The sequence below is a fragment of the Archocentrus centrarchus genome, chromosome 1, assembly GCF_007364275.1.
Source record: "Archocentrus centrarchus isolate MPI-CPG fArcCen1 chromosome 1, fArcCen1, whole genome shotgun sequence".
Taxonomy (NCBI): Eukaryota; Metazoa; Chordata; class Actinopteri; order Cichliformes; family Cichlidae; genus Archocentrus; species Archocentrus centrarchus.
Window position 1 is genome coordinate 21096773 of NC_044346.1, and position 15634 is coordinate 21112406.

Below are 15634 nucleotides of genomic sequence, written 5' to 3' on the forward strand. Positions count from 1 at the left end.
GAATCTCACCTACATGCCTTCATTTTTTTTAAAGTAACATATCTGTGCCAAACCACAGCCAGCAAATAATGTTGAGTGAAAAGTACTCTGAAATGTACTGCAGGTCTGAACCAGAACCATGAGGGAACTCAAGTACATTAAATTTGCACTTGAGTAATTGTACTTTGCTGCATTTCTGCACTGGTGCAAAGAACAGAAACACAGTCTACAGACTGAATGCTTAATACTTCAAAGATCCCATTCCTGTATGTAAAAGCAATTTCATTATTCCCACTCCAATGAAGAAGAAAAAAAAAAAAGGTGTACATGTTCTTACTGCACATTTAATCTTTGCAATACTCTTTTTCAGTCAAGAGATCACATTAGCTTTGTATCCATTCAAGATAGTAAGACCGTTGCTTTAAAATGGGACAGCTAGGCTGACAGCATGTAAAAGGCTATAATTCAATCACATGAACTTAAAGCACAGAAAGAGACATTAAATGAACACCAGTGACAAATGCACATTGCATTCTCTGTTTCTTACAAAACAAATTAAATATAGCATGGGGATCAAACACTCTTACATACCCACTCTCCTATCATGTAGCTATACATACTCATTAGCAATGTTCCCAAAGTGCTCCAGGGTCTTTCGGTGTTCATGGATGCAAAACTGCACTAGTAAGTCCATGCTTATAGGCTGTTAAGGATGTGTGACAGGAAAACACTTTTAGACTGAGCCTAGGCCTTTGGCATTGAGGGATGCAGGGTCCACATTCACCAAAAAAAAAAAAAAAAAAAAAAAAAAAAAAAAAAATCTATGCATGTCTTTACTAATTTGCTCGGACACCAGTACCCCCCAAAACATTCAAGGCTCTCTTTCCATGCTGATAAACTTTACCCCATAATAATATATAGATATATATATATATTTATACGAACAGAAATGCAGCCACTTGTCTTTGTTGCTATTTTTTTTTTCCTCAATAGCTCTTTTTTTTGTTTTAGTTTTTTTTTGCTTTGTCCTTGGCATAAGGGGACCAGACAGCTGGATGTTAATGTCACTGTTTGTATGATAAGCTCTCTAAAAAACACAAGTTAGCTCACCTGCCCCCTAACCCACCCCCCACCCCAACCCCTTATTGTCCTAAAGTTGAACAATCACCATTTATACAAGTCAGTTCAGAAAATACTATGGCAAGTGACAGTTTCCACCTCAATTTCATTGTGAACAACAACAAAAAAAATATTTCACTCCTTGTTCGATTTGTTCAGCTTATCAAATGCAATAACTGGTCTGTTTTTCTTTGTCACACCGTACCAACATTCACCGATTTTCAATAATGTAGAAGTTGTACAAATACATAAATACAGTAGGATATAATACAGTAAAAAATACAAAATAAAGTTGATATATTTTTTTTCTTAAATGATAATTTACCAGAGGCAAACCCAGAAACGGATCTTTGACACTAGGCAAAAACACCCCCTGAGGTCAAATGATAAAAGAATAGCCACGTCTCAAAGCTAACGCCCAGATAACTCACTACTTTGTTATTTGTACGTAGTGTGCTATGTACAGGACTTGTAGGCAAAACGTGGGGGTCCTGTGTGGCACAAAGTTAACATGTTCTATGCAAGTGCACTAGTTTGGGTGTTACTTACTAGTGAGACATTAAGCTAAGGAAAACGTGAAGGCACAATTATCTGAGGGAGAACATACCTCAGGTCTCAAACACAACAGTTGTGATGTCAAGGGAGTCAGAGTCAAAAGGAGGGGGGGACAAGGAAGGAAATAAAAGTGTACAGTTTAAAGGTATGGTTCAGGGTCTGAGAAGAACAAGGCAGTGAAACAGGTTAAGGCCAAATTACTTAAGATCGTCCAATCAGAACGCTCAAACAGTAAAGACAATGTTAGACCTGACAAATCAGAGAATTGAAATACAATATTAGTTTAAAACCAGAACTTTTCTATATTTTGTCAGTCTGGCTCGCTACACAGGAATTCTTTCATCAAGGTTAAGTCAATTATATTAAACAAGGCTTCTTTTGCTCTTATTTGAGAAGTTGTTGTTATTATGCACAATAATGTATAAATGTATGTTACAAGAATATACATGGGTTTCAGTCTATAATATCTCAGTAAGGAGTACATCCAAGCATTCAGGGTGAGGACTTTGGCTTTTAAAAGTTAGTCAACATATGCACAAACATGAAACTCAAAAAAATGCACCATAGGAAAAACCAAAACAAAACAAACAACAACATGGAAATGGACTAAATGGCTCACACGCGGATCTGTCACAAACACTCAAAAAGAACCTTTTCCTCTAAGAAAAAACATAAAAAACAAAACAAAACAAAAAGTTAAAGGTTTTCAAGTTTCACCTTTTCATACCCCGCATTGTATCTGTAATCACAGACTTGTTCAGAGTTGAGAAGAAACAAGAAATACAAAAAGGACCAAAGACTGGGGTTTGGAGGGCTTCAAGGGGTAAAGTTCAAGTTTGTCATTCCTCATGTGCAAGTCAATATAAAAATGCTACAACTCGTACACTGCTTTTGTCGACAAGACGGGTTTGGGGCAGGCCAAGTCCCTCATAGTTTGCTAAATAAAAAAAAGGGGGGGGGCTTGGAAATTGGCAGGCCAGCTTGCTCATCAATGATGAAATGCAGTTTCCACTGCACTGTATTTTCTTCTCCAGCTCTTCACTTTCTCAGTTTATCAACTCATGTGAAGAAGGAAGAGCAACTGTGGGAGTCTGCCATCTTACACCTCTTCTCTCTTATGGCTGAAGAGTCATCTCCTTTATGTACCCATTCTTTCATTCCCAATATTTCTGCTTAGATTGACTGTTCCATTCATCTAATTATGCTCCATATGTCTCTCACTCACTGTCAGTCTCTAGCTCTGAGTCAGACCACTGTACTGGGGTCAGTTTCCCATTCCGCTGGGCATACTCAATGATTGCTGTGTAACAGAAATAGTACTGGTCCCAGGTCTGGATGCTGAAAGCCCTCTGTGTACGCATCCGTCGCACTGTCTGACGGACATCTACTGTGCCAACATCCTCCAGCTGGGACAGGCAGATGTCCAGTGTGCAGAATGTGCCTAAACAAACATCAGGGATGAAAAGTAAGATGGAGAAGTCCCACTTAAAAGAATCAAATTAAAAAGGTCTTTGTTGGACCCTAAAAATGAACAGCAGGTACAGGTACTGCCCTTTCGCAGCAGCAAAATATGCAAAAGGGCTGAAGTGGGGAAAAAAAAAAAAATCTGGTAAATAATTCAGCTTTGATGCCAATCTCATTTGTCTCATCATGAAGTAGCTGTGCCAATCACAGAAAACATGAAACCTTTGGCTCAGCAGATGGACAGGTAAAGGTTATTGTCTAAATGATCTGAGGCAACACAACCTGAGCACACAATACATTTGTTTACCAGATACAGATTTAGTGAGATTTTTATTTTGTATAATAACTAAATGTATAATAACTAAATTATAAACAGTTTTATTTGTATTTTGCATAATAAATGGTTAAATTATATTGTCCAATGTTACACAGCATGTATGACATTAATACACAAGTAGTACTTTTGAGAAAATAAAATGGGAATTAAGGCAATAGCACCTAGAATCAATTAGCCATTCTAATCTGACATGCAGAGACGCACAGAAGATGGACATGCGCAATGCTAATAGTGAGGCACTTTAAAATAATATTTAATAACATGTCTGCCTGCGTCAGTTGGCTGCAGGGATTTCCTTGAACTTAAAGAGAAGCTTTTGGCACAGTATATGCCCTCTGAGGACAACAGGAGCTGTAAAAATCACTTTTGAGTTACGGACAGATGCAGACTGCTTTACTGACTTTCAAGCTTCAAACCAAATTACTGTTAATTTCTGGAACTATTTACAGGTATTTAAAGGTTGGCTTAATATTTATTTAAAGTGACAGTAGACTGATATTGTGCCAGGTGGTTCCAACTGAAAGAAAACTCACAGAAGTGACCTATAAATCTATAGTGAAAGTATTTAAATAATGATCTTTTTACCTGTGCGGCCTATGCCAGCACTGCAATGCACAACCACAGGGGGGCCCCCTGGAGGCCCTCTCCAACTGGATCCCAGGGTCTGGACGGCAGCTTCTCTCCTTTGAAGAACATGTTCACGAAAGTCCAACATAGCAGAAGCACTCTTAGGCACCCCAAAGTCCGGCCAGCTGACATAGAGGTAGTGGTACACTTCCCGTCTCTCTCCAGACTAAGGAAAGGGCAGATGGTTTCACAAGAGAACAGAATAAGTGTCACCTTTCTTGTGAGTTGACATTTTTATCCTTTGTCAGAATATATAAAATGCTGATCTCTTACAGAGTGTCCACTGACAAATTATTCCCCCAATCTACAGTCATCAGTGTCAATTTAGAGATTTAGATACCTCTAAATTAATAAATGACATCTTTTTTCAATCTTATCATTTCAAAAGAGTTAAACCAAGTTACTTACCTGTGTGTTGTACAGTTCTAGATGGGAAAGTCTGAAGTCCTGAAACACTTGGATGTGTGTATTCCTGACCAAGAAGTATCCGTGTTGCTCAGTCCTGCCCTCCTCAAGAGGCCAGTACTGACCACATTTGACACGTCCACGCTCCACCACCCTGAAACACACAGTTAATTCCTTTTCATCTCATTCATAACCCATTAATGATGTGTCATGATTTTTTATAAATCCTTATATAAAAGTTTAAATCAGAAATCCAAAGTGGAGTCTCACCTGGTAGTCATTACAATAATAAGTACCATCTGTTCCCATACCATCCGCCAGAAGTCAGCAAAGGTTTTTGGCAAAGGACCTGAGGAACACAAAATGATAACACCACATTTTTATTTTAGGAGCCTGTCAAAAACACTCAAGGTCACCTTACACCGAAGCGTTAAAAAAAACAAACAAACAAAAAAAAAATAACAATATAACAATAACGAACATAATATCAAAGTCAATAAAAGTTTACAATATATAAAATCATTGAGAACAGAGGGTTCATGTGACAGTTGGAAAATGATCAAAGCAAGTATGCCAGTTTAATGGGGCAAGGGGCAGAACAACTGAAGCCCCTAGATCCCACTGTAGGTGGATGCCATCCAAACAGGTGAGATGGAAAGAAAAAGAGTACCAGAGAAGTACTGGTTATGTTTTTGTCTTAAAGGTGAGGAGCAGAATGTTGAAATGAATATGACATTTAATCGGGAGTCAATGAAGGTGCTGAAGGACAGGTGTGATGTGACTAATTCAGGGAGCCCTGGTTATGTTACGAGCAGCAGAGTTTGGGACCAGCTGAAATTTATGGATAAAATTGTGAGGAAGACCAAAGAGCAAGGAGTTATAGTAATCAATGTGGGACATAACTAATGTGTGCTATTGGGTGTGATAGGTGGAGGGAGGTGATTTATTGATAAGTAGATGGAAGTATGAGGACCTAGTGATGTGAGCTTGGAAAGAAAGTGTGCTGTCAAGGATGCCACCCATACTCTTAACCTGAGGGGAGGGATAAATTGTTGCATTTTGACAAGGTGGATTTGGTGTCAATGAGGAGAACCACAGTTTTATCACTGTTCAATTTTACAAAGTTGCTGGAGAACCAGGATTTTGTTTCCTGAAGGCAAAAACAGAGGGAGGTGGTTGAGACAGTGGTGGTAGGTTTGGTGGACAGGTAGAGCTATTCAATTTACACAAAATATGATGAAGACAGATGACAAAGAGGGTAAGCAGGCTTTTATCAAGACAGTAGAAAGAGGATCTAATGGACAGGTGGATGGCTTGGATTTCTGAATATGGTCAGACATTTCAGTAACAGAGGAAAAGTTCCAACTTGAATGTGAACAAGAGTGAAGGGCTGAGGGAACTGGTGGAAACAAACTGCAGAAAGTGTTAGTGGTCAGCTGATGGTGAATCTTGTCTACTTGAGTATTTAAAAAAAGAATTACAGTAAGCAGTTGAGTACAGATGAGGAAGCAGTGAGTTAGATTAGTACACTGCTGACCATGGAGAATATGGTTATTATACATTTCTTTGTGAACAAAGTCCAGTTCTTTTGTAGAGACATTCCAAGCAACAGCCTTTTGCTATGAGTTGGCGTAATTCTGGAGTAAACCATGGTGGAGAGAAAACAGTCTGTGTTCTTAAGGGAGCCAGAGCATCAAAAAGTCCATGAAGACAACCATTATAATGAGAAACCTGTTCATCGGGGGGTGGATAAAAGAAAATTTTATGTTGGGGAGGTTGTCAATACCACACGAAAAAGCATTTAAATGTCCTTAAAATGAAATGGCGTGGTGCACGTTAACGTTAAAATATATCAGCATTTGACAGAGATGTACAGTCAAGACTGACATCAGAAAAGTATATTACATCCACAACATGTGCAGGGGGAAAAAATGTTTTTAAAAAAATCAATACGTTGCTGCAGTTGAAAGCTATCCAAACAAGATGTAAAGTCCTGCGTGAGAGCATCACTGATATTACCCACATGTATATTAAAATCTCCCAGCAGTCTTCAATGTGAATTCTCCATCGGGATCCACAGTGGATACAATTCTGACGGGCATGACAAATTATGTCCAAGTAGAAATGAAATACTGACAGAGGGTCAGACAGGTGGAAGCACAGTTGTAGGAGCTTAGCAGCTGTGTACTAGAGAACCGCTGATGATGGATTGAGTACGAAGGACAGGGCAGTCCAGACAAGCACAGACCATAAAAAAAAAAACAGCTTGGTAATCCACATTGCTGTCAGTGATGAACCAGAGCAGTTGTCTGAACTAACGTCCAGGTGAGGAGTGGGAGCCCAACTAGCATGCAACAGTAATACTAATTTGAACACCAACACCTGAAAAATCTGACAATACAGCCAGGTGAGATTCCAAAATAGTGAAAGTCAGTACAAAAAGAGACTGATCAGCTGCAGTCAGTAGAGATCAGATAAAATAATAGAAGAACCTAGAGTGCAACAGCAGCTAATTGCACCAGCATTCACTCATCCACCATGTATCTTCAAAAGTTCTCCATAGGAGAACTAGAGTACTGTTCAAAGGGTTCAAGCACTTTGGACATTCACACTCCTTTCAATCTCACAATTCCATTAGAGAGCCATCTGATGCACATCACAGCCAAAACATAATAACTAACTATTTGAAGTCGTCCTGCAGTTTTCCAGTTAATGCACTTAGAACTGCATTAATTGAAACATAAAAGCTGTTTATGGAATTATCTTATTCTGCCACAAAAATATGCAAAACTACAGGCAAAAAGAAGAGTTTGTGAATAACTGCTCACCCTGAGTAGCGATGTAGGCGTTGCTCCTCTTGTACCCATCCATGAAACTGGCATTAATGTAATCTGATGTCTGCAAAACACAGCAGAAAAAGTGAGATTCACCGCTTAGTTATTTTGCTTGTGCACAACTTTACTTGCAGTATAATATGGTCTAAAGTTTCACCACTGACAAATAAATATGTTAATACACTACATATAAAACATTGTGAATATACAGATTGGGTCAACCTTCAATTTCTTAAGCCAATGAGATACTTTCAGTATTAACATGTATTTCAGCCAAACTGCTAATGGAACATCAATTTTCTACATTTGTATCAATATGAAATCAACTATTTCAATTAATTCCCAGAGATAAACAATAACATTATAGTTTGTAAATATGAACAAATTAATTAGAAAGTGAATGGGACATTTACTGACAGCAGTAAATTCTTTGTCAAAAACTTATATAATGACAGTGACAAATGTCAATATATTGTGATTGAAGTTTATCTATAGATGAATTATTACCTCATCCTCATCATTAGAGAGCGGGCACAGTCGCACGCGTGACTGGTCGAGGCAGAGAACATCACTGTACCTGTTCTTGACCTGATTTGACAATTTCCTGCAAAGATGAAACTAATGTGAGGCTACGTAATCAACTAAAGCTGTGAGCTGACGTGCATCTGTTAAACATTTTGTTCAGACTGACAGACACAAAATAATGAGCTTGTCAAGTCTTACTTAGAGTAGTCAAAGGTGCCCGCTGGTGGTTCCTTGCGGATCTCCTCATACTCCTGATAGATCCCCTTCTTCTTCTTCCTCTTCACATACTCCACCAGCTCATGCACTGTCACGGCTCCCTGCTCTGGCATGTGAACTGACACCTCCATGCAGCGATTCTCATCATCAGTACCCCAGGATGAGGACAGGGGCGGGGACTGTGAGGAAGGTTGGTGGGGTGGACGAGGCTGAGATTTCTGGGGCAATGGAGGCGCCCCTTCTTCTTCCTCACCCTCCTCATACTCCTCCTCTATGCCCTCATTCTGAGACCTTTTGCCACTCACCACGGCCCCATCAGTTTTCTTTGAGAGGGGTGTATCAGGGGGCGTGTCTGACTGGGGAGGAGCTTGGCCTTGGCAGCCACTACAATTAATGTTAGCATTGGGGCTGGGGCCAATAACAGCCATGTTGGCTGCGCTCACTGCTGAGCCGTTCCAGTGTTGGTGGTTCACCTGTGATCTGTCTGCAGAATTTGGACTATGTTGGTGCTGGCCTTGGCCACGAGTCCTGCCGTCCACAACACAGTGGTTGTGTGGGTTGGCATTGTTGTCATCATAGCAGTTAGAGTTAGCCACAGCTATCTCAGGACCTATTTGTGTATTTATATGCGTGTGTGCGAGTGCTGCATCTACACTTGTGTTGCTATTCTCTAAGCTATAAGAGCGCAACAGGCTTCCCACACAGTCATGTGTGTTGTGTTCTTTTGTGTCACCCTGAACAGTGTTTGTGTTAACATTAACACAAGACTGGATCCAAGCCACGTGGTTATACTGGGATGTCCCACCCAGATGTTCAGGGAGGGAGGAGACTGGGATGTGACTTGCCAACTCATGAGCTTTCACTGTGCAGACCTGATGAGGAGAAGAAAGAAAATAAATCTCAAATAAACAACAAACATCTTCTACATGGTGACGTAAATCCTTAAAAATAGGAGACACACCCTTTCTCTCAACTTCTCACGCACAAAAAGGCGGAGAACCGCGAAAGGTGCTCGAAACCAAAGAGGCGAGGAAACAATGAAGACACATTTTAGACGTGCTGGAAAGGCTCCCTGGAAATTACAAACATCAGAGAAAGGGAAAAATAATAATGATGGAAAGCATTTTTCATTTCAAATTTCATCAAAAACTAGAAATCAGGCACATGAGGGAGTGACAGAACCATGCTTTTATAATATATTGTATATAGTATATTAGTTTATTATATTTACCTTGAGCAAATTAAGAATCTTGACACAGAGCTCATAGTCGAAATTTCCATAACTCGAGTTGGTCATGTCGTAAATAAATATGAGCCCATCCCTTTGAGTTTGAATGCTGTAAAGAAACAGAATTTTTAATTTAGGGGTCATTCACAATTATCAACCTTTTTCAAAGCGTACTCTTTTTCAGACCCCCCCCTCCCCAAAAGTGTACAAAGAAAATGTTGATCTTTTTTCATGACATTTAATTTCACCTGGTTCTTTGGTATTTTAATGTAATAGGAAGTATTAAAAACATATCCTGGTGTTGAGAAATTCTGTAAGTCTTGGTATCAAATATACTCTTTCCTATCTATTAAAACACTGCATTGTTGCACTAATAAAAGTCCATCCATCCATTCTCTTCTGCTTATCCTTTTCAGGGTCGCAGGAGGGCTGGAGCCTAGGATTTATAAAGGGCAGCTGTCATAGGGTGAGATATATATTAGAATTTACTATATATTAGAATTTATAAGGTGCAATAAACTGATTTGAATTTTAATTTGAATGTGTACTGCACTGCATGTACGCAAAATGTACATGCTGCCACAGCATGCCTAGCCAATAGGCCTAGGCTGCTGATGGGTTCCTGTGATGCACTGAGTGTTTCTTTTCATTCACCTCTTTTCACTCTGTTTATACCCCACTCTCCATTTAATCATTAGTTGTTATTAATCTCTGGCTCTCTTCAACAGCATGTCTCTTGTCCTGTCTCTCTCCCCTCAGCCCCACCCGGTTGCAGCAGATGACTGTCCCTCCCTAAGCCTGGTTCTGCTGGAGGTTTCTTCCTGTTAAAAGGGAGTTTTTCCTTCCCACTGTCAGCAGGTGCTTGATCATAGGGGGTCGTTTTGACTGTTGGGTTTTTTCTGTAATTACTATTGGGTCTTTACCTTACAATATGAAGTGCCTTGAGGCGACTGTTTGTTGTGATTTGGCACTATATAATTAAAATTGAACTGAATTGAATTTGCCAAAAAATAAATTAATGTATTAAAATTGCTGTAGAATAATTTTTGACCTAAAATCTGTGAAACGTGTCAAACATATCGCTCATGAATGATATTACGTCACTTTGAGCAAGAAACAACACTCCTGTCACAAGTTAGAAGCTGCAATCACTTCTTGGCAAAGTGACTTTCATATCTTCTTCATTAATGAAGGTAAAAACTATCATTGACATTAAAAATGTCTTTTTTTCCCTGAGAGATCTGGCCAAGAGGGCTGCAGAAATTGCAACAAATATAAAATTATAGTTCTATAAAGAGTAGCCAAAAAAGACTGGATTGATAATAATGTAGACACAATACACAATGCAGAATCATAAATATATTTGCAAAACAAGTCATTTCTTCTTTTTGTATATAAGCCCTTCATAAATCCAGTACAGTCATTCTGTGAATCGATGACGGCCTATTTTAGAGAATTCAAAGAGGCCTTTGAATTGATCCGCCAGAGCGGTGGCCATATCGCTGCAGACCGTGCAATGGTGCAGTGGTGTACAAGTGAACGAGAGTAGATCGCTCGGGCATTGGCGGTCAGGCGCCAGTGCTCACATTACATAGTTCCGATCGACATTTTCTAACTATTTGAAAATGTACGTTGGCTGTTAACCCCCATTCCCCTGTCGTACGGTTTGGACAATGTCGATAATTGTGAATGATCCCTTAAAGAGCAACAGAAATTTGCTTTAAAATACACTTACAACTATTAGATGGTGCACGGTGTCCCCATATCGAGTGGGTTTTCTCTGGGTACCCTGATTTCCGGTGAGTGCAAATGATTGTCTGTCTCTCTGTGTTAGCCCTGCATCACACTCGTGACCTGTTCAGGGTGTGTAGCCCCCCCCCCCAAACTGGACAAGCGGAAGGAAACGGATGGATGAACAGAATATTTCTAAAGGTGCTTCCAGCTGCGTCCTTATTTTCCAAGGGTTTGCCACAGCAATATACTTGATTTGGCAAAGATTTTATGACGGACACCCTTCCTGACATAACCCCCTTATTTAAGCAGGCAGCACTAGGAGTAATCTAATTTGTGATCCCCTGAGGCTGGGTTTGTGTCTCCTCCAGGTCTTGAACCAGGGATCTCTCACATGCCACACCATGGAGCAACTAGTTCATTGATATTTCTGTCTTTATGAATTAACATCAGAGCACAACAGATGGACTGTGGTTGTATGAGGTGAAAATAACATGGTAAATTGTCAAAGGAAAAACTAGTTTGTGTAAGTGGTTGGCACTTCACCTCTCTATGGCTTTGTCCAGCTGGTAGATGATGGCCTGGAGCACAGCTTTGTGGGTGGTGACGTCTGGCCGATGGAGACGAGCAGTGAAGAGTGCTACAGCAGCACCTTTTGCATCACGGCCAGGCTGGGAGGAATATCAACAGATCGTTATTTTACACCGATACAAATTAATTTAACAAAAGTGAAAACTTTATGTCATTTCTATTCATAGGAATACAAAAATAAGCTTACATGAGCCCCGTGACATGCACATACAGAAACACACAAAACTCTGCTTTAATGACCAGCACGACCACGCATAATTGTCTGTGTATTCTGAGGTGTTAATGCAAAAATAATAAACTGGAGTTTCTTTGTGTTAAGTGGCTTATAATTGCTTCATCGCTCACCAGGACTGTAAATTTGCCACTCAGCAACTCAGAGCGCAGTGGCTCCTCATCAGGGTTGATATTGATGATGCCCTCTTTGATTCTTGTGTTCTAATAAGAGACAGTAGGGAAAAGAAGAGTGTAAAAAAAATAAAAAACCCCTTAAAATGTGGGATTTGGTTGTTAGTATTACAAAAACCTGCTTATCAACTTGCAAGATCATTTTTTTTTTTTTGTTTTGTTTTTTATTAATCGAAACTTCATTATTGCCACTAAGGTACGATCATGTATTAGTTTAAAATACATTCTTTATCACACTGTATTATATTCAGGATATTGTGTTCACCCTAGATGAGTCTGCACTGAAACTTTGGAACCTAATTTTCTCACTTACATCAAAGCATGCTGCTATTCAGTTTTGAACAAGGGCACAATAATTCAAAACTGATTCACATGTAATGAGGGTCCAGAGTGGGTCGTCTACTAATTAGGAGGGTCAGTGGTTCAATCTCCAAGACCTCCAGTCCACATTTCAAATTGTCCTTGGGTAAGAAAGTGAACCCCAAATTGTCCCCTAATGCATCCATAGGTGTGAGAGGTAAAAGCATTTAAAGGCATAGATAAAAGTGTGGTACAAAAATCTGTTAATCAATGAATGCCCCTTGTAGTGCAAAAGTGCCCTGTTAGAGTGCTATACAAGTACCAGACCACTTTACCATTTTTATAAACTGTGTAAGTGTTAATTACGCGTTATAATTATATTAATATTTTAAATGTTTAATATTAAGTGATGTAATACCCTGTGAACCAACTTGTATTTTTTTCCAGCAGAAAACTCCATTACTTAAAAATTTTTCCCACCGACCTGCAGAGAAAGGTACCTTTATAGGACATAAACTGTGTCAATTTTAAAGATTTGCATTTACAAAAAAACCTGTAATTATTTTTATCTACACAACACTTCCTACAAAAATTATTACCAACTCACTGTGCAATATTTATCAGAGAAAAAAAAAAAAAAAAAAAAAAAAAAAAGAACTATACATCTTCTCCAAATACAAATTAAAAACCCTGTGGTATCCCTCTTAATGACAAAGCTAAACAGATGTTTTTGTTACCAGTCAAAGCAGTGCCATACCTTGTATGCTTGGAAAAGATCGATGGCTCTGGAGACGTCAAACTTGCGGGCCATAAGAAACTTAACAGCTGTAGGCTGGGAGACGAGCCCAGCGTTATGAGGCTGCTCCCTGCTACGCACCTCGCTCAGGAACTCCTCTACAGCCTGAAGAGACATTGGACAAGGTATTAAACCAGACTCGTGTTAAAAAAAATGTTTGGGGGGGAGTGTATAAATTGTTTATAAAGCTTGTAATTTTATGGAGGGGAGTAATAGGAAAGACATAATATTGAGATGAAAGCTGACATGACAAGAAAAATGCACAAATCTGTCATGGCTTACTGCCAAAGCTTAAATAATGTGAAGACTGTACCACTGGTAGATGCTGTCAATAACAGCACTCATGTGCCAAGAGACAAGAGTCAGCTTGTTTTGCTGCAAGTACACTGCATCTCTCCTCCAAATTTGAAGGCACCAAGAGGAGAGTATAAAAAATGGGGACAGCAAATTAACTCTTCTGCTACACACACAAAAAAAAGCTTTATATACGCTCACAAATAAGGACAAGGAAGTGGATATTCAGTATAAACATGATCCAAAATACTGGGTTTCATTTCTCAGTTTTTTGCAAATTTGGTAACCCATCCAAATGCTTAACTACCTTGTTGCATAATCAAATTTGTTCTTAGACGCAGCCCTAAACAAGAGAAACACTCATTCAATATGTGGCACTATCCATGTGAAAGCGTAAATGCAGGTTTTTGGGGGTTTTTTTCGAGCTCATGGGACTTTAGAGAGTGATTACATAAAAGCACAACTGGCACACATAGATGCAGTGAGTCTGTTATCTTATTTAATAGAAATATATGCATTTTCCTTGGTTGTATTCTTTACCATTTGATATTTTACTTGTTTAAAACTCAACAAAACAGGTTTAAAAAATAATTTTATAGTGCTGGTGATTTTTCTGTCTCTGCCTACATTTTTTCTCTATGCAGAAAAAAATTAATTGTGATAATTAACTACATCACAGATGAATACTAGCAATTATCCAGAATGTATATGTTTTGACGGTTCCTTTTTTTTTTTATCCAGTCCAAATATTTTGAATTTAAAAAATGTGTGTAATTTTCTGGCATAGTCTTAACTGCCAAGTAGGTGCAAGGCCTTGACTGGACATAAATATACTGATGTACAAAATATAGACACACATGAAGAAAACTAGCACCCTGGACCCCAAATTTTAAGTGCGCCAAAAGAGAAGCAGGGCATTAAACCAGACTCGTGTATTTACAGCCTAGACTAAAATATGATATTTCAGTGCCCATAATGCCACTTAAGTATCATATATATAGTGCAAAATGACAAAGTCAAAGAGGGCATATTTGAATTACAAGACCATATGTGAAACCCGGTAATCAGTAACTGAGGATCAACACCATCCCTGATGGGGATGTAATGCAACACTGCAACAAGCAAGAGCAATCTAAATCTACAGACGTTAAGTAGTGCGGGCAGTTAGTGGACAGACGTTATTGTGTGTGCGAAAGTGATTATAGCTATCAACACATAAGATCTGCAAATCTGGAGAGCATTCAAAGAATGTCTTGTAACTTCGCTTACTGATCCGTCAACCTTGTCAATGCTGGATGAAGTAGCTGTAACATAATGCTGTAACCAGAAACGCAGCGTGACATTTCATGTTTGCCATCTATCTCAGGCCCACCCCCTTTAACTAGAAAGTGATTGCAACAACAATGCTAGGAACCGGAGGATCATTTCTGTGAATGGTCCACCGTAAATCCGATAAACGGGATACGGCTAGTTCGCTTGGCTCGCAGAAAAACACTCGTCGAAAGTCGAGGTTTTGGTCATTCTTAACTGTGTCATGGTATGAAATGATAAATAATAAAGGCAACAAGCAGTTTGTCATTTTTTTTAACCTTAACATTCAGCCCAAGATCATTTTTAAAGTCTGGCAAGACAGCAGTCTAGGAAATTCCCTGCAAGTCAACAATAGCCACTGCCGTTAGCTAGCGGCTAGGTTACATGTGGTAGCTGGATAGCTTAATGATAGCTTTTAAGTCACTACAAGCCATACGTGTAGGGCTAACTCCAAGGAATTAAGTATCGCTGGTTAGTTTACTCTGGCAACATGAACATATCTATGTGCTCCACAAAACGCTTAGCTATCAGGGAGTGAACATTCAAGACAGACTGCCGGTAAAATGATACCTTCCACTACTAGAAAGCGCCATCATGCTAACATACATGCTAACTACTGTCAGTCACACCGGAGTCAGTCGACAGGAGGCTGTGAACGGGCCGGGGCTGTTTACTACACAGCTCCGTTCCCAGGAGCACCCGCACGACAGAATCTGATTTTAAAAAAACGTCCTTTAGGGAAGAAACTGAAGGTGATGCCTGTACACAATGAACACGAAGTGAAGACGAAAACGAAAAAAATAATCACCAACAGACTCTTACCAGCTGCTCCTGAGTTGTCAGGGCTTCCGCCATGTTGAAGCCTCCGCAACGTCGCAGCGGGCGCGCCCACCAGCCGCTCGCTCACGCCATTCAGC

At 39.5% G+C, this 15634-nt stretch overlaps 1 protein-coding gene across 2 annotated transcripts; it reads right to left on the bottom strand.

The window, feature by feature from the left end:
- Window positions 1-1124: 1124 nt before the first annotated feature.
- ptpn9b (protein tyrosine phosphatase non-receptor type 9b) lies at window positions 1125-15620 on the bottom strand. 2 transcript variants are annotated; one of them, XM_030738684.1, is made up of 14 exons: window positions 15540-15620; window positions 13074-13217; window positions 11957-12046; window positions 11567-11691; window positions 9293-9398; window positions 9023-9133; window positions 8782-8933; window positions 8044-8616; window positions 7828-7924; window positions 7315-7384; window positions 4757-4835; window positions 4490-4640; window positions 4040-4247; window positions 1125-3094 (listed from the first exon to the last, which is right to left on the bottom strand). In XM_030738684.1, exons 1-14 carry the CDS (start codon window positions 15570-15572, stop codon window positions 2871-2873), a joined length of 2163 nt encoding a protein of 720 aa, XP_030594544.1. In that variant the 5' UTR covers window positions 15573-15620; the 3' UTR covers window positions 1125-2870. The 2 variants fall into 2 exon arrangements, with proteins under 2 accessions (XP_030594544.1, XP_030594535.1); XM_030738675.1 differs by having other exon boundaries at window positions 8044-8933.
- Between the last annotated feature and the right edge of the window lie 14 nt (window positions 15621-15634).